This window comes from Podarcis erhardii, assembly GCF_964252035.2.
Source record: "Podarcis erhardii genome assembly, chromosome: 9".
Lineage (NCBI taxonomy): Eukaryota > Metazoa > Chordata > Lepidosauria > Squamata > Lacertidae > Podarcis > Podarcis erhardii.
The window spans coordinates 67,268,896-67,292,387 of NC_138512.1; the positions used below are offsets into that span (position 1 = coordinate 67,268,896).

General features: G+C 46.7%; 1 protein-coding gene across 1 annotated transcript in view; it reads left to right on the plus strand.

Annotated features, from left to right (window-relative positions):
* Positions 1 to 5,513: 5,513 nt before the first annotated feature.
* The window catches only part of HPSE (heparanase), a 28,240-nt gene continuing 10,261 nt past the window's right edge, over positions 5,514 to 23,492 (plus strand). Inside the window, exons 1-6 of the mRNA XM_081877084.1 lie at positions 5,514 to 5,783; positions 14,658 to 14,803; positions 17,698 to 17,832; positions 20,482 to 20,652; positions 22,129 to 22,300; positions 22,722 to 22,769. Of these exons, the coding sequence (XP_081733210.1) occupies positions 5,578 to 5,783; positions 14,658 to 14,803; positions 17,698 to 17,832; positions 20,482 to 20,652; positions 22,129 to 22,300; positions 22,722 to 22,769 (878 nt within the window). The 5' untranslated portion in view covers positions 5,514 to 5,577. The remainder of the gene's footprint in view (positions 5,784 to 14,657; positions 14,804 to 17,697; positions 17,833 to 20,481; positions 20,653 to 22,128; positions 22,301 to 22,721; positions 22,770 to 23,492) is intronic.

The window sequence follows — 23,492 nt, forward strand, 5'->3', positions numbered from 1 at the left end:
TTAATTTGCTCATTTAATTATCTACATTAAATATATACTCTTATGAAACTGAAGGTTATTACAATAATCCTGCCAGTGTTTTTATCTGTTTGTAATTTATCTGTAAATATTCAATAAACCATTTCCATTCTTTTATAAAAAGTTTGTTACCTTGATTTCTTATTTTTTCAGTAACTTTTGCCGTTTCTTTCTGCTTTCGTATCCATTCTTCCTTTGCTGGGACTTCTGCTTCTTTCCATTTTGGGGTGAGTAGCATTCTTGCTGCTGTAGTCGCATACATAAATAAATTTCTACACAATTTAGGTAGTTCTGTCCCTATAATTCCCAAAAGAAAAGCTTCTGGTTTGTTTGTTTTTTTACAAAGGTTATTTTAAACATCCTTTTCAATTCATTGTATATCATTTCCCAGTAAGCCTTAACCTTACTACAAGACCACCACAGATGATAAAAAATAACCTTCTTTACATTTCCAACACTTGTTTGATTTAGATTTAAACATGTCCAAAACTGGTTTGAAGTCTATATCGTGATATCAGTTTCGTAATTTTTGACTGGACAATATACCGCGAATCACAATGTGTTTGCGCGCAAAACTCGCCTTATGGGGAAACCATGAAGCCAGCCAATGTTTCTATTTCTGCAGCCTATGTTAACTCTGCCAGCTCAGCAATCCACTGCCTCATGCCGGGGGCAGTGAATTACAAGAACAGGTGCCAGCAAAAATCACAATGCAGGAAAAACCATAAAACCATCCAATGCCTCTATATAGCTCCATCCTTATTTCAGACACTGTGACATATTGGCGTATCGCAGTGTTTAGCTAGTGAGACATCACCATGTTCAAAAACATATCACCCAGCCCTAGCCCCAGGGCAGGTCACAGCAACCAAAACCATTTAAAACAACTTAGGATCACAAAAATAAGTTGTACCAAAAACATACATCACAAACATCAAAAGCCAGTGTAAATAGGTATCATGTATAATGAAGGTGTTTGATGCACCTCTGCGGCGAGGGACAACTTACAAAACACCCTCTGCTTCAAGGTGATTTGCAGACATGAACAGCTAAAAGACTGTACAAAAAGCAACTGAGAAGAAGCTTTAAAACAATGCCAAATGATAACCCAAGGCAGAGACCTTTCATCCAGTAGGGAAAACTTGTCAAAACAAAAAGTGTTGTTTTTGGAAAGCATAGGGTGTAGGCACCAACAACAGGAATGCTGTTCCACAAAACAAGGCGGCCACACTGACAGCCCTGCTCTGATTTGCTGTGCAGCCAGCTTCTGATATTTTGGGGACTGGAAGGACAAATTCCTGCAGAACACACAGAACACAATGACCACGTAAGGGGTGTGGTGTGGTCACGTAAGGGGTGTGGTGGTCTCAAGTCACCTGGTCCAAACTGTATAGGCATTAAGTACCAAAAGCTGAAACGTGGCCTTGTAGCAGGGTGGCAGCCGGGTGTTAGATGCTTGCTCTTTCCACCCACAATAAACCTAGCTGCCATGTGCCAAACTACCTGCGTCCTCCAGGCATACCTCAAGGGTAGCCTCACGTAGAGCACATTGCAGTAATCCAGCCTTAACTTAACAGTACATGGACAACTGTGGTCAAGCTCTCCTGATCCAGGAACAGCTGTAGCCAGTAAAAGGCACTGCTAGCCATCAAAGACACTCCTGCCACTTCCGAATTATGCACTTGTTTAGAGAGAGTGGGGACAAGGGTGGCGCTGTGGTCTAAACCACTGAGCCTAGGGCTTGCCTATCAGAAGGTCGGCGGTTCAAATCCCTCCAACAGGGTGAGCTCCCGTTGTTCGGTCCCAGCTCCTGCCCACCTAGCAGTTTGAAAGCACATCAAAATGCAAATGGATAAATAAGTACCGCTCCAGCGGGAAGGTAAACGGTGTTTCCGTGCGCTGCTCTGGTTCTCCAGAAGCGGCTTAGTCATGCTGGCCACATGACCCGGAAGCTGTCTGCTGACAAACACCGGCTCCCTCGGCCTAGAGCGCGAGATGAGCGCCACAACCCCAGAGTCACCTTTGACTGGATTTAACCATCCAAAGGTCCTTTACCTTTACCTTTTACATATGGTAGTGTGGAACTGCAGAGCAGCGCTACCAACACTGGACATTCTTGCTGCTGACAAGGGCAGGGCTGACCGTGAACGACGTCAAGGTCAACCAGTATCAGTGCTGCTGGTGCCCTGCTTCACATCTGCTGTTGCCCCAGCCCAGCTCCGTTTCTGTAGGCAGCAGCAACACGAATCCAAAGGGTCTGCCTCTGCCACAAACAGCTGAATGTTGGGAGATTCATAGAGTTGTAGAGTTGGAAGGGACCCTGAGAATCATGTGGTCCAACCCCCTGCTATGCAGAACTCTCAACTAGACCATACGTGACAGATGGCCATTCAACCTCTGCTTAAAAACCTCTAAGGAAGGAGACTCCACAACCTCACCATGGAGACCTTTCCACTGTCGGACAGTTGTTCCCATCCTAGCCTCCAGAGCAGGAGAAAACAAGAGCGACAGCCCTTGAGATGTTTGAAGATGGCTATCCTATCTCCTAGGGACTCAGGTGGTGCTGTGGGTTAAACCACAGAGCCTAGGACTTGCCAATCAGAAGGTCGGCGGTTTGAATCCCCGTGATGGGGTGAGCTCCCATTGCTTGGTCCCTGCTCCTGTCAACCTAGCAGTTCGAAAGCACCTCAAAGTGCAAGTAGATAAATAGATACAGCTCTGGCGGGAAGGTAAATGGTGTTTCCGTGTGCTGCTCTGGTTCACCAGAAGCAGCTTAGTCATGCTGGCCACATGACCCGGAAGCTGTACGCCGGCTCCCTCGGCCAATAAAGTGAGATGAGCGCCGCAACCCCAGAGTCGGCCATGACTGAACCTAATGGTCAGGGGTCCCTTTACCTTTACTTATCCTATCTCCTCCCGGGCTCCTCTTTTCCAGGCTAAACATACCCAGCTCCCTCAACCATTCCTCATAAGGCTTGATCCAGACATTATTCAGGAAGTACATCTTAACACGGTCCATGGTTAAAACTATGGACTTTGCTATCCAGATAGATGTCGTGATGACCGACAACCTGGGTAGCTTTAAAAGACGATAGGGCAAATTTATGAGTGGAGGAAGCTATCGATGGCTACTAACTGCAGTGGCTATGTTCTGCCTCAATTATCACAAGTAAGATATGCCTCTGAGTGCCAGCTGCTGGGGACAGCAATAGGGGAGGGTGCTGTTGTGTTTAGGTCCTGCTTTCAGGCTTCCCATAGGCACAAGGACATAAGAAGAAGAGTTTGGATTTGATATTCCGCTTTATCACTACCCGAAGGAGTCTCAAAGCGGCTAACATTCTCCTTTCCCTTCCTCCCCCACAACAAACACTCTGTGAGGTGAGTGGGGCTGAGAGACTTCAGAGAAGTGTGACTAGCCCAAGGTCACCCAGCAGCTGCATGTGGAGGAGCGGAGACACGAAGATTAGGAGTCTACCGCTCTTAACCACTACACCACACTGACAGGTGACAGTACTCTGTTCTCTCAGTGGCCAAAGAGATGCTCATTGGAAGCCCGCAAAGAGTGCCTGAGCACAACAGCCCTCTCCTCAACCCATGCTTGTCAGTAATTGGCATTTTCAGAGGCATTCTGCCTCTGGCATAGGCTCAAACACTGAAATCAGGATGCTAAACTAGAAGGAGGAGTCTGTTTCATGCTCTGAAATATGTAAATTGTTCTGATTTGCAAGGTGTATCCCAGTCAACAGGATGTGGATTTCCTGGAGATACATACAAAAGTTTTACTTGAATGCATGCGAGCAAAAGTACGGGTTCCTGTTTTCTTGAAAAGGTCACTAGAATTTGCAGCAAAAAAAGGGGAACCGTTTTTCCTCGCTCACTGTTGTTGTTAGTAGCATGGACTAGGATGGGGTGACCCCAGTCCCTCTTCAGCCAGACAGTTCAGACAGTGTCCATGGGCAAGTGACTCTTTCAGCACCAGACCTACCTTCCAGGGTTGTCGTGATGATGAAGTGGGAAGGAGGGAAAGCCATGTATATATACCATCTCCTTGGAGGAAGTGTGTAGGGGAAATAGGATGCACACATACTTTGTGGTTGTCACTCTCCCAGGCTTTTTCTCTGTAGTCTTATCATTCAAATCTGATGCACGCTCTGCTAATAACTTGGTGGCTTGTGGGAAGCAGCAAATGACAAAACGTGGGGGAGGAGAGAACGGACATGGGGAAAAGTCAATTGCAAACATAAATAGGATTGTTTCAAAGGCTATTAATTCTATCTCCGACATCATTTGAACCCTATCCATGAAGAACGGAGCTGCACAACTCGTGAGCCAGCAAGTCCGGCGTTCATATCATGGCCCACCAAGACAGTTTTTGTTATGCTGTATTTTTATCTTCCTATAGTCATAAAATTGTAAGGCTGTCATCACACACACCCCATTGGAAGGTTTGCGGTGCCTCATCACAATCTTGGGGTGAAGCATTGATGGAGGACATAGGCAGGACTGGCAAACAACATGAGCAGAGACAGCAAATCTCTCTCTCTCTCTGTGTGTGTGTCTAATTTCGCCTGCCTCCCAAATTGCTCAGGGTATTATTCATGGTGGTCTTCTTTTATCCTCACAACCCTGAGGCTGCCCTCAGGCCCCAAATCTGACCCTTCCTAAAGGCAGCAATCCTAAACCTGTTTTCCTGAGAGTATGCCTTATCAAACATGCAATGCCCAACAACTTGGGGGGGGGAGGGTAAACACTCCCCTCAAGTATTTTATGGTGGAGACTGAAGGGACCTTGCAGTGGCGTAGCATGGGGGGGTGCAGGGGGGGCCGGCCGCACCGGGCGCAACATTGGGGGGGGGGCACGCACTAATCTAGTGGAAGAGACTTGAGTGCTAAAATCCACGGGTTAGGGGGTGCAAATTACTTGCCCTGCCCCGGGTGCTGACAACCCACGCTACGCCACTGGGACCTTGGCCCCCAGAAGTTGGCTCCTATGGGGCAGGTGCTGTAGGTGTGTGGGGGTGGTGTATGTGGGTGCCCACCACCACCACCACCACCACCACGTGAAGCTAGACCTCGGTCAGTCTGCTACCGAGGGCTGCACTTTGTACAGGCCCAGAGGCACTCTGTTCTGGGTGGCCATGGCACCTATATCCTCAAGCTCAGTCCCCTGGGGTGGCGAGCCATTTAAGGCCTCGCTGGAGGGTGTGGGTGTGGGTGGATGGGTGGGTGGACGGACTGATGCCGGATCCCCCTGAACGTGGGAACTCTTCCCCAACCACCTCCAAGACTGCCTCTGCCGCCTGATCTGGGTCGTCCCCTCTGCGCGTCTTTGCGCGTCGGGTGACTGAATCGGAGGGCGGATCGTTCTTGCCTTTCCCAAAACACCGCAACAGGAGGCAGGGCAGCGCTTGGGACGCAGAAATGCGCGCTCCCTCCTCCTCCTCCTCCACCTTCCAGAGGCAGGCAGGCAGTGGCAGTAGTAGAAATAGCAGCAGGAAGAGCAAGCGCTGGCGAGGATCTATTTTCTTCCGATCTCGCCAAGCGCGCGCTGGGACGCAGGATGCTGCCGCGGCTGGGACTGATCCTGGCGCTTCTCTGCCGGGCTCCGCTGACCGGGGGCTCCTGGGCGGATCCCGGCCAAAGCGAGGCGGCTGTGCTGAGCATTCATCTGCCCGAGCAGCCGGCCAGGGAGGTCAGCCCGTTTTTCCTGTCTCTCACCATCGATGCCAACCTAGCCACGGATCCCAGATTCATCACCTTCCTGGGGTAGGTCACGCCAGGCTCGCTGTTTTCTGGTTTCGCCCCCCTTTTTGGGTGTGTGCGGGATCTTGCCCGCTGCGCCTTACGAGAAGGCTGTTTACCAACAGGGGAAAAGGGGGGGGGGGAACTGCACCTAACGAGCTGCTGCCTGCTTTGCAGCGGATGACGATGCCGGAGATCGGTGCAGGGTTCGTGAGTGAAGATGCAAGTCCCAAGCTGGGTTTCCCCTGAAGTTTTGCGTGAGAGAGAGAGAGAGAGAGAGAGAGAGAGAAAACTTGTTTCAAAGCTGAAAAATCTCTTGCTTGGTTTTTGCCTGCAGCTGAAACTTCCCTTTTTGAAATGCTTCGTCCAAATTTCTTCTAACTAAAGGGCTATAGAAGTCTGAACATGCCAGCCACGAGCTAATACTTTCTGCGCTAGGTTTTGCCCGTAATTCCTAGTTAGGAAGAGGGGGCTGTTTTTCTCAGAATTAAAAGGCACTCTGCATATAATCAGAGGCACAGAAGGTCTCTAACTCCACTGTCAAATTTAGAACATAAGCTCCTTGCAGGCAGAGACCTAAACTTGCCTTTTCACTTAGGAAACTCTGTAAAATTCCATATAAACTGATGGCAGTGTAGAAACAATACATCTTCTTAAATATGACGTCTCTGGTCCTTCAATTGAAGCATAGAGATGTAGACATTGCCAAGATTTCAAGTGCTGTTGAAGTGGGAGTTTTTCCAGGTTCTCCTTCTGCCTACAAACTGTGCCTCCAATGGGCTATATCAGGGGTCAGCAACCTTTTCCAGCCGTGGGCTGGTCCATCATCCCTCAGACCATGTGGTGGGCTGGACTATATTTTGGGGCAAAAAATGAACGAATTCCTATGCCCCACAAATAACCCAGAGATGCATTTTAAATAAAAGGACACATTCTACTCATATAAAAACACACTGATTCCCAGACCGTCCGCGGGCCGGATTGAGAAGACGATTGGGCCGGATCCGGCCGATGGGCCTTAGGTTGCCTACCCCTGGGCTATATGCTTGCCTCTTTCTCAATTTCTCGCTGTGGCAGCAAAGGATTTCTTAGAAAGGTCCCAGTAATGACTGTATAAACCTGGAGGTCTATCTCCAGGCCTTGTGCCAGCAGTCAACCGGGTCGGGTACTTGATGTGACCCCAGGGATTCAGAAGGGCACCTCCTTGGCCTGACCCAACCTTGAGCTGGCAGGGCTGTATATTTATTCTGTAGCCTGGGGACCTTGATCCTAAACCTGCGAAGTTTAGGATTGTAAATTGTAACCTTAGAACGCATTAGATCTCACTAGATAAATAGGGTTAATTAATGTGGAATCGTACACTTGACATCACAGCAGTTGCTAAAACCCATTTAAAAATAATTACAGTTTCATATGTTAATATCTATTGAAACTACAGAAAGGGAACTGTATGCTTGCTCTTCTTCTTCTTTTGCGATCCCTTGTAGCTGAGTAAGATTGTCTTCCACAAACACGGTTTTAACAGTGAGTCCGTAAGTGACTGTGGAGGCCAATTCTGGATCCACACGTCCTTCCACAGTGGGGACATAGGTTTCCGGGTGGAGTTGATCACGGCGAGGGTTTGTCAAGCATGCCTTCCTCTTAGCACGTTTCTCCCTCCCTGAGTTTGAGTGTCTTCAAAGCCCATGACACCTTTGGAAAAGGCTATTCTCCAACTGGAGTGCTCGCAGGCCAGTGTTTCCCAGTTGTCGGTGTTTATGCTACATTTTTAAAGATTTGCCTTGAGAAAGCCTTTAAATCTCTTTTGTTGACCACCAGCATTATGCTTGCACCGTGGTAGAACACTAGGCGACTGGGGTTCAAACTCAGCCATGAAGCTCGCTTGGTTACCTTGATCCCGTCACATGGTCTTTCAGCCTAACCTACCTCAAAGGGCTGTTGTGAGGAGAGAATGGGGAGGGGCAAACCATGTATGCCACCCTGAGCTCCTTGGGGAATCTAAATGTAAAATAGAATCTCCCAGGCACCATGGTGGACTAGGACAGAGGGGAACCTAGATCAAAATCTCAGCTCAGCAGTGAAACTTTCTGGGTGACCTCTGGTGACTCTCAGTCTAACCTCCCTTGTAGGGTGGTTTTGAATATAAAATGGGTGGGGTGGGGTGGGGGTGGGGGTGGGGGTGGGGGTGGGAAGAACCATATATTTGCCCAGAGCTTCTTGGAGGACACACACAATTAAAACGCAATAGACAACCCAGATTAAACTAGCTCAGTTGGTTAGAGCAGGGTGCTGATAAGGCCAAGGTTGCAGGTTCGATCCCTGAATGGGACAGCTGCATAGTCCTACTGTTGTAAACAAAAACCTGCCCTTTTTTCCCTTATGGGGTATCCAAGAGCCCATATAGAGTCCTTACGTAGGTTCCCTATTGGTAGGAGATAAGAACAGAGGCCAACCAGATTATATTGAGAAGCAAAGCAGCTAGTAAGCCTGATCTTTATTGATCTGTTGCAAAGCCATTTCCGACCCTGGGGAGGAGAGGGGGTTGCGGTCTAGCCCCTCCCCCCAGGCGCGGGGGCTGTCCTTGGCCCCCCGCGAGAACTGGGGGAATCCCTGGGCGTGCCCGCGACCCTGGCCGCCTATCGGCAGGCCAGGGGGAGGCGTGGCTTTATGTATTTTAAGCCGGGCATGCCCAGGGTCCGCCCTCTTCACTCCCGACCAGCTGAGAGGTTTTTTGCCCATCCCACCCACCCTTAGATACTTAGGCAGCCGTAGGTCGTCATGACCTTGCTATGGACTTCGGTTGGTCGCCGCAAGGGGCCTGGTAGGAATTTTTCCAAGTTGGCAATCTTTCTGCCATTTGGTTTTTTCGCCTACCTCATAGCAAACGTCACAACTTTCCCCGTATTGGCGGTTAGGCATTGGCTGGGGTTCTATTGTTATGCAAATGGATGGGGGGGAAGGAACGCCATCACCTTCCCCCAGGAAATGGGGTAGTCCGGTAGAGGACTCCGAGGGGCGTTGTCTTGTCCGAAACCTAGCTTGGTAAGGGCCCCCGGCACGCCCCAAGCGGTGACACCCGTGGGATCCTAGTTGGCGTACTTCAACAGGCTCTCCCACGGTTCGTGTTAACCCTTCCCGGTCATCATCCCGGGTAGCTGATAGGAGCCAATGCCTAGGGCCAATACCTTCAATCCTCTAATCAATAAAGTTGTGGCCATTTCATGCCCATTAAAACTTAAACATCGTGTCCTGTGTCTTTCTTTCTGGTGGGAGGGGTTTTGACACGCAACAGGATCCTCACTCACCACATGCAGGAGGGAGGAGGAACCCAGAACCAAGGTGTGCCTGCCCTTATATAGACATTTTAAATTCCCTGCCCTGGAGCTCAAGACCACCCCTCCATACATCATACATACATCACAGAAGGGGTGTAACCTAAGATCACCCCCCAGATACATCATACCTACATCACAGAAAAGGCGGTCTACAGCAGAAATCTGAGTGTGTTGTTTATCTCGTCTGACAGGTTACCTGTTTAATGGTCACTTGATTGGATTGCCTGGGGAGCCTGGCCAGTCTTTTATAATGATAAAAACTTAGTTCCTGAGCCAGGTCACAGCCTCACACCCTATTCATATCTTAAATGTGCCCTTAAGACTGGATTTGTGAAGGAAAAGACAATGGGGAGGCTTTTCCATTTCCCTTTGACCTTGCAGAGAAAACATTTGGTCAGTTTGGGAATCAAAAATGGTTTCAGGTCGGTCTTCCTGTGCTGATCTATGTACATGCTTGGTTGGTACACTTATGAACATTTAACATATATCTAAGACCTCAAAATTCCTATCACACTGCATTGCAGGGGGTTGGACTAGATCCCTTCAGGATCCCTTCCAACTCTAGGATTCTATCATGCACATGTGACCCCTGACTTCCATGGCCTTTTATAGGCACATTGTTTTCCTTTATAAGACTCACCCTGTGACACTTTCCCCCTTTCCTGGTTGCCACTTTACCCTCTGGCTGTAGGGTGGCAAGGATGAATGAGCTGGCATCCTTGGGATTAAGGAGTGCAAATGCACTCTTAATTATCTGACCATTTTCGCTTTGACATTTCCTGTGGTTCGCTCAGGGTGCTTTGGCTGGTAAGATATGCCGGGAGAATCCTGTTTCCCCTTGCTGTTGAGATAGTTGACATCTTGTTCTGCTACACGTAGCCACATTCCAGCAGTTTTAAAATGGATCAAGGCATGTGTTCTTGTTGTTTTGTTAAGTGCAGCCTATATACCTTCCTGTAGTTAGCCTTGGAGCAGCTAAAAGCACTGTGTAGATTTGGGGGCTGCCTGGCCACTTGCTAAACCGCCTCTGATTTGGGTTGGCGATGTGAACATTGGCTTGCAGAGCGCCAAATTGTTGGAAGCTCAAAAGGAAGATCGCATGCTCTTTTTTCTCTCGAAAGGAAGAGTCCTCAGTTGACTTGCAATATTTTTTGCACATTAATTCATACAGTGTGGTGCAGTGGTTAAGAGCAGTATACTTGTAATCTGGTGAACTGGGTTCGCTTCCCTGCTCCTCCACATGCAGCTGCTGGGTGACCTTGGGCTAGTCACACTTCCCTGAAGTCTCTTAGCCTCACTCACCTCACAGAGTGTTTGTTGTGGGGGAGGAAGGGAAAGGGGATTGTTAGCCACTTTAACACTCCTTAAAGGTAAAGGTAAAGGGACCCCTGACCATTAGGTCGAGTCGTGGCTGACTCTGGGGTTGTGGCGCTCATCTCGCTTTATTGGCCGAGGGAGCCGGCGTACAGCTTCCGGGTCATGTGGCCAGCATAACTAAGCTGCTTCTGATGAACCAGAGCAGTGCACGGAAACGCCGTTTACCTTCCCGCTGGAACGGTACATATTTATCTACTTGCACTTTGACGTGCTTTCGAACTGCTAGGTTGGCAGGAGCAGGGACCGAGCAACGGGAGCTCACCCCGTTGCGGGGATTCGAACCACTGACCTTCTGATTGGCAAGTCTTAGGCTAAGTGGTTTAACCCACAGTGCCACCCGCGTCCCTTGAGACTCCTTAGGGTAGTGATAAAGCGGGAAATCAAATCCAAACTCTTACTCTTCTTCAGTGCAATTTGGGTATTGTAAAGGGGTGATTGGAGCAGAGGCACTGTATTCTAGGGTTGCCATATTCCAAAAAGTGAAAATACTTTTTCACTTTTTTTAAAAAAAAACAACACCACCAAATTTTACACTTACGACATGGGTTACCATACATCCAGATTTCCCTGGACATTAAAGTGATTTCTGCCTGGACACTGTTTCCGATGGCCAAATCCTGGCTATGTCTGGAAAATTTCGGAGGTATAGCAACTCTACTGTATTTCCCAGAGCAGAATTTCAAGTCATGAATAGTACAGGACTGGAGGTTTTCATACATGCAAAGCCAAATAAGCCATGGTTTTTATTTTTTAAAAAACATTCCTGGTAACCACCAGAGAAATCTCCTGGCTGCAGGATTCACAAGGTAGCCCAGATATTTATTTACTCTGTTTTATTTTTTATATTTTTTATTTTTTTTTATCCTGGCTTTTCTTCATGGAACTCAGGGTGCAGTAAACATGGTTTTCCTCTCAACAACCCTGTGAGGTAGGCTAGACTAAGAGATAATGGCTGGCCCAAGGTCTCCCACTGAGCTTTGTTGCTGAATGGGTATTTCATCCTATGTCTCAAATGTCAGACATTTTAACCACTGTGCCACAATGGACAGATCACTGCTGTGCTAGCTGAACACAGATAATACGTGGCGTTTCCAAGCCAATTGATTCTCCAACAGGAACCCAGGTATTGTTCTCCAAAAACATCCCAATTTTAACATTTCAAGCACATTAAGAAGAAGGTTGTGGCATCTGTCTGGGTGCCTCCAGACAGTTACTCTTTTGAAGGAGGGATGCTGTGAATTTAGGTTTGCACAACTGAAGTAGATTAAAGCACTCTGTCACTCTAGCACCAAAAAAATGCACTTAGAAACATTATAATTGGATTTTTGCAGTTGATGATGTGATGGGGAAATGGCATTGGGGCCCGCTCTGTGGAATGCCCTCCCATCAGATGTCAAGGAAATAAACAACTATCTGACTTTTAGAAGACATCTGAAGGCAGCCCTGTTTAGGGAAGTTTTAAATGTTTGATCTTTTATCGTGTTTTTAATGTTCTGTTGGGAGCCGCCCAGAGTGGCTGAGGAAACCTAGCCAGATGGGCGGGGTATAAATAATAAATTATTATTACTATTATTACTATTATTATTATTATTAGTTTTTGCTGCAAGAGATTTAACACAGCTCCCCTTCTGAAAAGCAAATAAAGGGTTTTTTTCCATTCAAAAGGAAGGAGTTAAAGCAATTAGCTTCTGAGCATGTGCTAACAGTGGCTACTGGCTTTGGGTGCATAGCCTGATGAAAGCCAGCCACACAGGAACAAAACTGGCATATATGCTCACATGTCTCCAGTTTAATTACAGAGTACAAATTTCAGGATCTCAGCTCAGAATACAGCTCAATACTGTGAGAATTCATATGCCAAGTTTGTTATTTCCACTATGGCAGAATCACTAATATCCGTGTATTGTGTTCTACCCATCTGAGTCAATACCCAGAGCATACCCATTGCAATCAATGGACTTGGCTAACTTCAACTCCTTGATTTCAGTGGGTCTACTCTGAGTATTGACTATGGGGATCACCCCTTTCTGCAACATGGGCTACAGATTATTATGCTCCTGTTTACCATCCTGAGGGCTAGAAACATGCCAAAGATGTCAAACTGTATTTTATATTATGTAATGAATCTGCACACTCCTTATATCTTTGTTCCTCAATTTTACACAACCTCCTAGCATTTCTTCGTGTACAATGGATATAGTTTTCATTTCCATGTTCTTTCGCTGGGCGCCCTTTGAACCTTGGCTCTCAAAAGCAGAAGAAAAGTGGAGTAAGAAACAAACTTGTTATCACTTTATCAGGCGAGTCCTTTATTTAACCCTGGTATTTTATCAGCTCCAACCAGGAAGTTGTTGGTGGCTGCTGAGCTGCTGCATATTTGCCATTTAGCTGATGAGAGGTGCAAATCTGATGCCTTGTGCTCGATCCCACAAAAGAAAGAAAAATATATATATTTCATTTATAACGTTACAAGCAGCGTTCAAAACTCCCGCTGTTCTAAGCACATTTTGTGACAGGGAATTTCATTAGCGAGAGCAGTTTCTGAGCTCTGGGCGCAGTACTGCACAGAAAATTTCAGATCAAAACTGCAGGTTGGAAGGAAAAGAGGACCTTTTTCTGCCTCCCCACTTCCAGCTGCTCTCTGAAGACTGGAGAAGAGACCCTCTTAAGAATATTAGGGGGGTGGGCAGGGGAAGGATTAGACCATGTGAAAAACGAACATAATATTTTAGCTGCATTTCATTCATTTTTAGCATAATATTCAAACATCCAAATAACAGGGAAAACTAGAAAAAGGGTTCTTGCGTAACTTTGTCCTTGATATGCTATTTTTTCTGTGTGTAGGGATCAGGAGAGATCTCACCTGATGCAATGCACCACCACTGCTAATCTACTCCAGTCCAGTAACAGTTTTACCATAGGACAAAGTATTAGAGAATCTCTGTTCAAATAAAAGGCCTAGATCCTGCAAACCATGGTTCTTAACCCTGAGTGAGTAGACCAGGCTGCAGTTACCTGGCAGTGAAGGGAAATGCACTCCACACATGCCCAGAGGCATTGCTTGTTGTTATTCTTTCAGATACACTGGATGCTGGTGATGGAAACAGATTCTGGAGCTGAATTCTGCTGAATTCTGATCCAGATTAAGCCCTGGGGAGAGGAAATATCTTTAGCTGTGGTGCTGAAAAGACATCAAAACCCGCAGTGGTATATTGTCAGTAAATATAGCAGGCAGGAGAGCTTGAAACTAGTCTGCATTCTGTTGCTCTTCCTTTCTTAAACAGACACAAGAAGTTTGCTTTGAAGAGAGCCTTTCATGTGATGCTTAAATTGCTGGTGCAAGCTTTGAAACTCTTAAGATGTCTATATGCCGTCTTTATATTTAGAGTTACAAATATTGCATGTAGGCAAAAGAGAAAGAAAGTTGAACACATGATGAGTCACAGGCCACTGCTGTGTCAGGCTTGGCAAAGGAAATCCTCCTAGTGGTTCTCTTCGCTTTCTGTCCCAACAGCCGTGTTCAATTAAACACTTCAGACTGGAGGAGATTGCTCAGCACCAAACCACACACAATGTGGGAGATCTAAGACTGGATCTCTAGGCGTATCTCCCCTCCCAGCTCTCTAAAACACAGAGGAAACTGGTCCCATAGGGCAGAAGGAGGGGAGGTGAACAGCAGATGGCGCCAGAGGCAATGACAAGCAGAGCCAGCTCATTCCAGTTTTGTCCCCATCTTACTCCCAGCTGAATTCTACACATGCAGCACCAAAACTGTAGAGGGGTAGGTTGATACTTGGGTACCACACATAGTTTCTGGAACTACTGAGCAGAGAATAAGGTCACCTCTGGTTGGCCTGTTTATTGAGCACTTATTCTGATTTGTTTGTGGGGAGGTTAGATGATGTTACTAGGTGTTAACCTACACTTTCCAGCTTGCTTTTCCATCGCTTTCCTTATCACAAAAACTCTAATTGTTTGAGGAAGCAGGTTCGTTTCACAAAAGCTCCAAATCAGCTTGAATTGCACTGCCTTAATTTACCAAGTTGTGATTGAACCCCACCCCAAAATTGCCACAGTCTAGAAGCGCCTGATATGAACTGAATGAGCTGAATGGATGATGATGAATCAAAGCCAACAGGATGAAAAGGTGTTTCCTTTCAATTTCTCTGCGTTCTCACTTTCCCAGCTCTACAAAACTGCGCACATTGGCAAGAGGTTTATCTCCTGGCTTCGTGAGATTTGGCGGCACCAAGACAGACTTCTTGATCTTTGATCCTGAAGAGAAACCAACGGCAGAGGAAGAGGTTTGCCAGAATTTGCTGGCTAAACAAGGTAGGTTGGAGCCGAAAGGTTGCAAGCTGCAGCGCACTTACACATGAGCAAGTCTCACCAAGCACAGAGTCAAAGCAGATGGGCACTGGGTGGCAAAAGCAATTATGCATGCCTTTGATTTTCAGAGATGAAAGAGTGATGGATTATGAAGAATATTCAGCATAAAAACTAGTTGACACCATCCTCTATGCAAGAAGCAGATTCATTTTCCAAGTGTGGATCATTATGCAGTCTCAATGGTATTGCCTCTACACAAGAGGGAGGTATCAAAAGAGCTAGGAGAGCTAGGTACTGTTGGAGGAATTTATGTATAGGTTGGGGAGGGGAGTTGCCCCTCCAGCAGATATCATGCACATGCAGCCCACTACCAAAATCAGCACAATCACTTTTGTGATTTGTCCCCACAAAACACTTCATCAGTTTCTTCCTAGCTATTCAAAGGGCCTCTGCTGCACAATACCAAATGTAACAATTCACTGATAAATGTATCTATGTACTGGCTCACTGGGAAAACTTCAGAAATTCTTATAGACATGTGAGCTCAGCTACTCATGCCTGAGTGATAATTCCTGGCATTCTGATACCTGAGTGCCAGACAGGTAGCCATTCCAGAAATAACAAACCCAGATGAAGACAAAAGGGTGTGATTAACTTGGCTGGGAAATAGGGAACTGTAAATATCTCTTTTGTTACACTTGATGGGTGTTTGGTGGAGGACAAGGGGACCCATGGGGCAGGGTCCAGGATGCTCAGATTACTGCCACCAGACCTCCCCTTTTATGATGTAACCATGATGTATTAGCGATATAGGTGGGGGGTGTAACAAGGAATTAAAAGGTAAAGGGACCCCTGACCATTAGGTCCAGTTGTGGCCGACTCTGGGGTTGCGGCACTCATTTCGCTTTATTGGCCGAGGGAGCCGGCGTACAGCTTCCGGGTCATGTGGCCAGCATGACTAAGCCGCTTCTGGCGAAGCAGAACAGGGCATTTTATCCTGGTATATGCTTTTCTTTTCTACACACTGCTCAGCTGGAGTACTGCACTGCAAAATTTGTGGAAGCATGAATTTCAAAGGATGTCTGCATTTTAGTTTGCTTACCATTTTCGAAAGTGGAAATTAGTTAGGCTTGCCTTTGCATATGAACTGAATCAAATTCTTTCCCCATCCCTAGCTGTGGCACATATGGTAAAGGGACCCCTGACCACTAGGTCAAGTCACAGACGACTCTGGGGTTGCAGCGCTCATCTCGCTTTACTGGCCAAGGGAGCCGGCGTACAGCTTCCGGGTCATGTAGCCAGCATGACTAAGCCGCTTCTGGCAAACCAGAGCAGCGCACAGAAACACTGTTTACCTTCCCACTGAAGTGGTACCTATTTATCTACTTGCACTTTGACGTGCTTTCGAACTGCTAGGTTGGCAGGAGCAGGGACCGAGCAACGGGAGCTCACCCCATCTTGGGGATTCGAACCGCCGACCTTCTGATCGGCAAGTCCTAGGCTCTGTGGTTTAACCCACAGTGCCACCTGTGTCCCAAGGAATTAGCAGCTAATAAAAGTCTGGGTTCTCTTTTGTTCGGGGCTTCCATCTTTCCATCTTGTTCCACCTTGTGGCAGGTGGGAGTCCTGTCGCAACAGTCTTCAATAAAGACCAAGCCTACTGGCTGCTGTTTTGCTCTGGCATTCCTGGCTGGTGTCCTTGTTTTTTGTCCAAGGGAGCCCTCAGATTTCTCCATTAACAGTACCTAAAACCCTGGAGAGCTGTTGCCAGTCAGAGTGGACAACACTGAACTAGAGGGACCATTTGTCTGACCCAGGTATAAGGCAACTTCCTAGGCTCCTCAGGCCTGCCTTGGCTTTCAGGTTACCCTGACAACCGGCACCTTTCGCTTTAGGAAATTAGAGAGGCAGCTTTTCCGCAAGGAAAACGGAGCACAGGAAAGCCTGCTCTCTCCTGAGTTGGCTGAAACAACAAAAGCCAGGCTCCCTCTGTTAGTGGCGTTAATGGTTGCTATCAATCTGTGAGGCCAAGTGGGTAAAAAAATATTATCTGTTCTAGAACTTCTGCACAGGCTTTTCATAGACGGGTGTCAGCAGTCCTATTATACTAACTGTAAATGTCAATTTCATCCAGTTTCAGGCACTGGGAGCTGCTGACAGTGCTGTATTTTTACACAGGGCCTCTTGGCGTCTTTTGCAAGGGCCTCCCCCAGGCACTCTGCACACAAGATCAGGCAACTGACACTCATTGCTAGGGGTTGGTCTTGCCCCGAAGAATTCGGGAAAATCTATATTGGATAGGACTGCGAACTGAAATAAGTTTTGATGAGTTTAGAGTCAGATTTTAGTCGATGGATCTATCAGTTTTTTAAATTGCAATTTTTTGACATTATTGCAGCGTTCCAATACTCGATCAGGATAATGAACTACAGTCAATTGCATTTCACAGACTCATAGAACTGTAAAGTTGGAAGGGACCCAGAGGGCCTTCTCGGTAGTGGCACCCGCCCTGTGGAACGCCCTCCCACCAGATGTCAAAGAGAAAAACAACTACCAGACTTTTAGAAGACATCTGAAGGCAGCCCTGTTTAGGGAAGCTTTTAATGTTTAATAGATTGTCGTATTTTAATATTCTGTTGGAAGCCGCCCAAAGTGGCTGGGGAAACCCAGCCAGATGAGAAGGGAAATAATAAACTATTACTATTGTTGTTGTTGTTGTTGTTGTTGTTGTTGTTGTTGTTGTTGTTGTTATTATTATTATTATTATTATTATTATTATTATTATTATTATTGGACTTCAAAAGGTTCACTGTTCCTGCTGGTGAGATCATCACCCTGAAATGTTGATTGCTGTTGTGTGTTCTCTTTCTCTCTCTCTCCTCTCTCTGCTGCCACAGATGCTGCAGATGTTTGTGGATTCAGATCCACGCCTATGGACGTCATAGAGCAACTGCAGTCTCAGTGGCCTTTCCAGGAAATGGTCATCCTCTGGGAGGAATCCAGGAAGAGGCCCCGAAACACAACCATTACGCGTAAGACACTTGCAACCACCACACGCTAATTGGAAGGTCTCTCTCTTCGCTGTTTGCTGAAAATGACGGGGTCTGGAAACTTAATGAGCTCTGCTAATTACCTTTACCTTTAAAGGTAAAGGGCCCCCTGACCGTTAGGTCCAGTTGTGGACAACTCTGGGGTTGCGGTGCTCATCTCACTTTATGGGCCGAGGGAGCCGGCGTACAGCTTCCGGGTCATGTGGCCAGCATGACTAAGCTGCTTCTGGCGAAGCAGAGCAGCGCACGGAAATGGCGTTTACCTTCCCGCTGGAGCGGTACCTATTTATCTCCTTGCACATTGACATGCTTTCGAACTGTTAGGTTGGCAGGAGCTGGGACAGAGCAACAGGAGCTTACCCCATCGCAGGGATTCAAACTGCCATGTAGAAGGGAAAATAAAGTTGTTATTGTGCTTTGCCAGATCTTAGCCTATTACAGTATTTGTAAGGTTCCATGTGCTGGGTATATTATTCAAGAGGATATTTTGCTCTGTAAATGTAAGGTTGTTCCATAGTTGATAGTTTCAGTTACCTTCTGCCAAAAATCTTTCAACATTGGACAATGAAAAAAACATGTTTCAGAGAACCATTATCCCTATTGCATCTCCAGCAGTTAGATACCTTAGATAGCCCTTTTTTAAACAACCGTAATGGGGTCCAGTATATTCTAAATATTATTTTTTGTTGAGTGAGCCTCAATTTAAGGTCCAGAGGTGTCTTCTGAATCTAATGGAAGTGGCACCTTGGATTACCAGCCATGGAGGAGTCTTTCACTGCAGTGGGAATTAATTGAGGATAAAATGTCCTGAATCTCTCCCAGGCGAGGTGGGCAAACACTCTGGCAAGTCTGTCCTCTTTGCCTCTCCAGGAACAAGAGGTGTAGAAAGCATTTTTGCCACCAATATAATATTGTTACAGGGGTTAGGTGCCACCTCTACTTTCTGCCAAGCGGTAGCAAGAACCCAGGGGGTTGCAGGCACTCACCCAGGGTCTGTGTTCCTTTGGAGAATTGAGACACAGCCGAGACTGTCGTAGCTTTAAGAAATATGGTGAATTCACCTATTTACACCTTCAGCCTGCATGGAAGGAGTCTGGATTTTATAGCGTGGTCATCTTAAGCAGGGCTTGTTCCCCACAGCAGAGCAGCCCTGGAGTCAAAGGCAGCTCTCCAGCCGCCCTTCAGCCAGCCAGCCCAAAATGGATCCCAGTCTTTCTCTCTCTCCGTTCTTCCCAGCACACCTTACTAAAGACACGCTTTTCCTGACATCTCAAACCCATCAATGTGGCAACCTCTGTCTGTCCAGGACCAATAATTCCTCTTAGAGGAGGAATGTCCAACAGGTCAATCGTGATCTACTGGTAGATCCCTGCAAGGTTTTGGTAGATCACGGTCAATCTCTGGCTCCCTTTCCTTAGTGTCGCTAAAACTGACTCCTGCCCCACCCCCTCACCCCGCCCTCTATTGTTGTTCGATCTCTGGAAGGGAAGATGGAGCTTTCTCTGTGCTGCTGTTTGCATCCATAGTGATCTTTTTGTGAGTGTCCCTTGCCTTTAACCCCCCCAAAAAACAGAAGTCCCCCCACCAAAAGCTTCTTTTTTAACCCCTTAAAAATGGGGTTTTCTCCTCTCTAAAAAAAAGTTCAACCACTTTGAGCTGAACCCCCCCCCCCAAAAAAAAACAGGGGTAGATCACTGGCAGTTTTTTATTGTGAAAGTAGATCGCAGTCTCTTGAGAGATGGCCACCCTGCTCTTAGAGGAATCAACAGCTTTTGTCATGTTAACACCTCAATCCCAGGAGAAGCCCTGGCTTGAAAAGGAAGCTTAGCCTATGTTTTCCCATTGGCCTGCAATCTTCCCTTCAATACTCCACATAATCAGAAATCCTACAATTTATTACCGTATTTTTCACTCTATAAGACGCACCAGACCACAAGACGCACCTAGTTTTTGGAGGAGGAAAACAATAAAAAAATATTCTGAATCTCAGAAGCCAGAACAGCAAGAGGGATCGCTGCGCAGTGAAAGCAGCAATCCCTCTTGCTGTTCTGGCTTCTGGGATAGCTGCGCAGCCTGCATTTGCTCCATAAGACGCACACACATTTCCCCTTACTTTTTAGGAGGGAAAAAGTGAGTCTTATAGAGCAAAAAATACGGTAATTTCTAGGGTAATGGGGGTCTCCCCCAATCTGCAAGAAAATATATTCTTTTTTAAGAGAAAAAAGAATAACAAGCAGAAAATTACAAATGTTTTTTTCTGGACTCTGTACTGCAATTAAACTTTACAACGTGTAACCCTCTGCATTAATATTCTTATCACAACTGTATATAACAAACTTTGCAGTTGCTGCTTCCACACATTTGTTATATGCTGTTTCAGACTGTGCGAACTTGGGCCAAACTAGAAGATAAGAAAAATGTGTAACTGTGGTTCGTGCAATTTTAAGCAGCCACTGTAGGTCCCTTCAAACTCTACATTTTTATGATTTTGTGATTCATCTTCGCTGGTGGACCTTCTCCAGTGAGATGATTTTTCTGACCTAGGATTCCGGGGGGGCGGGGGGGATTTTTTTCCTGGGATTTCCTCCTTGTAACATGACCCTTTGTCCTTATTTTCCCACCTGCTCACAGGAAGTACAGTGGATATTCTGTACGACTTTGCACGCTGCGCCAATCTGCACCTGATCTTTGGACTCAACGCTTTGCTGAGGAGAGGCAACCAGTGGGACAGCTCAAACGCCCAGCTGATTTTGAATTACACTGAATCCCAGAATTATGAAATGGATTGGGAACTTGGGAATGGTAGGTCTCAGATCTGAGTGTGCTCTTGTGTTGGCAGTATGCAAATACATATGGGGGGGCAAAGGGGGAGAGGGAAGAAAACCCATAAGCTCCTCTTCCCTAAATTCAGCCCTGCAAAATCACATGCCATATCAAGGATTTTTATTTTTTATTTTTTATTTTTTATTTTTTTAACACAATGATTTTATGCACCCCTCACAGCCAGTGGCGTAGCATGGGTTGTCAGCACCCGGGGCAAGGCAAGTTATTTGCGCCCCCTAACCCGTGGATTTCAGCACTCGAGTGCGAGCGCCCCCCCCATATGTTGCACCCGGTGCCGCCGGCCCCCCCTGCACCCCCCACGCTACGCCACTGCTCACAGCTTTGTGAAGTGATGCCTTCAGGACAGAAGACAGCAGCAACAACAAAATAAATTGTTACATCGCTTTGAAATGTTTAATGCAGAGCTTTCCAAACATTTCATGTTGGTGATACACTTTTTAGACATGCATAATCATCATAATCATAATCATCATCTATTTATTTATACCCCACCCACTCTGGGCAGCTCCCAGCAGAATATTAATTAAAAAAGCGATAAAACATCAAACATTAAAAACTTCCCTAAGCAGGGCTGCCTTCAGATGTCTTCTAAAAGTCAGATAGTTGTTTATTTCCTTGACATCTGATGGTAGAGCATTCCACAGGGCAGGTGCCACTACCGAGAAGGCCCTCTGCCTAGTTCCCTGTAACCTCACCTCTCACAGTGAGAGAACTGCCAGAAGGCCCTCAGCGCTGGATCTCAGCGCAGAACGATGGGGGTGGAGGCGCTCCTTCAGGTATACTGGACCGAAGCCATTTAGGGCTTTAAAGGTCAGCACCAACACTTTGAATTGTACTTGGAAACGTACTGGGAGCCACTGTTAAGTCTTTCAGAACTGGTATTATATGGTCTCGGCATCATTTTGCGACACTGTAATTCAGTTTTACTAGCAAACCGGAGGTTAAACTAACCCATTTCTAGCCCTGGGAGGACACATTAGTGTCTCTCAACACACAGTTTGGAAAGCTCTGGTTTAATGGAAAGCAATTCAGTGAAAGAAAGGGGGGAAATCCATCACAGTTTAGATGCTCAGGTAATCTGAGATACCGCCTTACCCCTTAAATCATAGAATCCTAGAGTTGGAAGAGACCACAAGGGCCATCGAGTCCAACCCCCTGCCAAGCAGGAAACACCATCAGAGCACTCCTGACATATGGTTGTCAAGCCTCTGCTTAAAGACCTCCAAAGAAGGAGACTCCACCACACTCCTTGGCAGCAAATTCCACTGTCGAACAGCTCTGAGTCCCACATATCTTTAGTTCCAAGTGTTCCTTCGGAATAGTAAAGTTTGATATTTAACATTCTGTACTTCTGGTTGATTACTGCCACTGTGCAAATTCTGAATGAGTCACACAGCTTTGAGAGCCATCTAAGGATGTTTACACTTTCTACAGAGCCCAACAGCTTCAGGAAGAAGTCTGGCATTTATATCGATGGCTCCCAGCTAGGACAGGACTTCATACAACTACGTCAGCTCTTGGACAGCTACAGCAGCTACAGAAAAGCCAAGCTCTATGGGCCTGATGTAGGTCAACCTCGGAAACACACTCAGAAGTTGCTAAGGAGGTAAAAATAAAAACACCAGCATCATTTGACTTGATAGATCAACAATGTGATATTCTGCCCCACTGCAGAACATAACAAATAACCATTGTTGGCTTTAGCTGTGGTTTGTTGCCTTAATCCCGATTGAGATCGCTGGGCCTGGGCAGGGTGCAATTTTCTTTGCAGTTTAGATAAAATGTTGTTTATGAGACAAAATGGACAAGGTTACAGTAGAGCAGAGCAGCAAAACCACAGACCCAATACTGAGCTGGATGTCTAAAAAGTATAATACGGAGTATAGTTCATCATTCTAAGGCAGCTTCCTAAATTTATATGTTCCGATGTCTGTTTTGCTGGATTACAGTTCCCACAGTTTTTTAGCTCCCTTAGAATTTGAGGAAAAGCAGAGGAAGTAGTAAATTTAACCCTTGTTGTTTTGCAGCTTCCTGAAATCAGGAGGAAAAGTAATTGATTCTGTCACATGGCATCAGTAAGTACTGAGTTCCTATTCAGCAACTTGTTACCCAAGCATTGCAGCAGCATGTGTTAAAACATTTACCAGAAACTGCGGGTGGGAACAGTGCTGTTGTGCTCAGGTCTTTTGGGGGGAACTGTCCATGGGGGAATCTGGCTGGCCATTTTGAGAGCAAGATGCTGAACAAAATGGATGCTTTGCCTGATCCAGCAGGGCTTTTCCTAACATACGCCTAGTTCAGAGAAATATTAAGTTGATGATAACTGCAGAGAAAATATGAAGAAAACCAGGAGGAAAACCATTTTGTTTTTGTTTGTTTCTAAAAGTATGTGTCAGGGAACTGCCATCGGAGCCAGAGGGAGAGGGAGGGCTCCAGAGGGATTACGGAGAGCGTCCCGGGAGGGAGAGAAGCAGCCCATCTTTTGGGGAAGGAAATCAGTGTAGCACCAGTGGAGAAGGGGGGCAGATGGGGGAATCGGCGAGGTGGCTCCATGACTCCTCGCCGGAGACCAGCGGGGAGAGCACGGGTCCTCCGCTGCCCACACCCTCCCTGCGCAGAAGGCTTCCGCGCAGGGAGAGTAGGCGGAGACTAGGCGTCAAAGAGCTTCTTTGCTGGAAGAAGTTCAAGAAATGCCCACTGGGGGATTCTGCCAGTGACTGAGACAGCCACAGATGGGTGGCTGTCCGGACAGAATAGGGTTCACCCAGGTAACTCAGCCAGGTGTGGCGACGACTTAC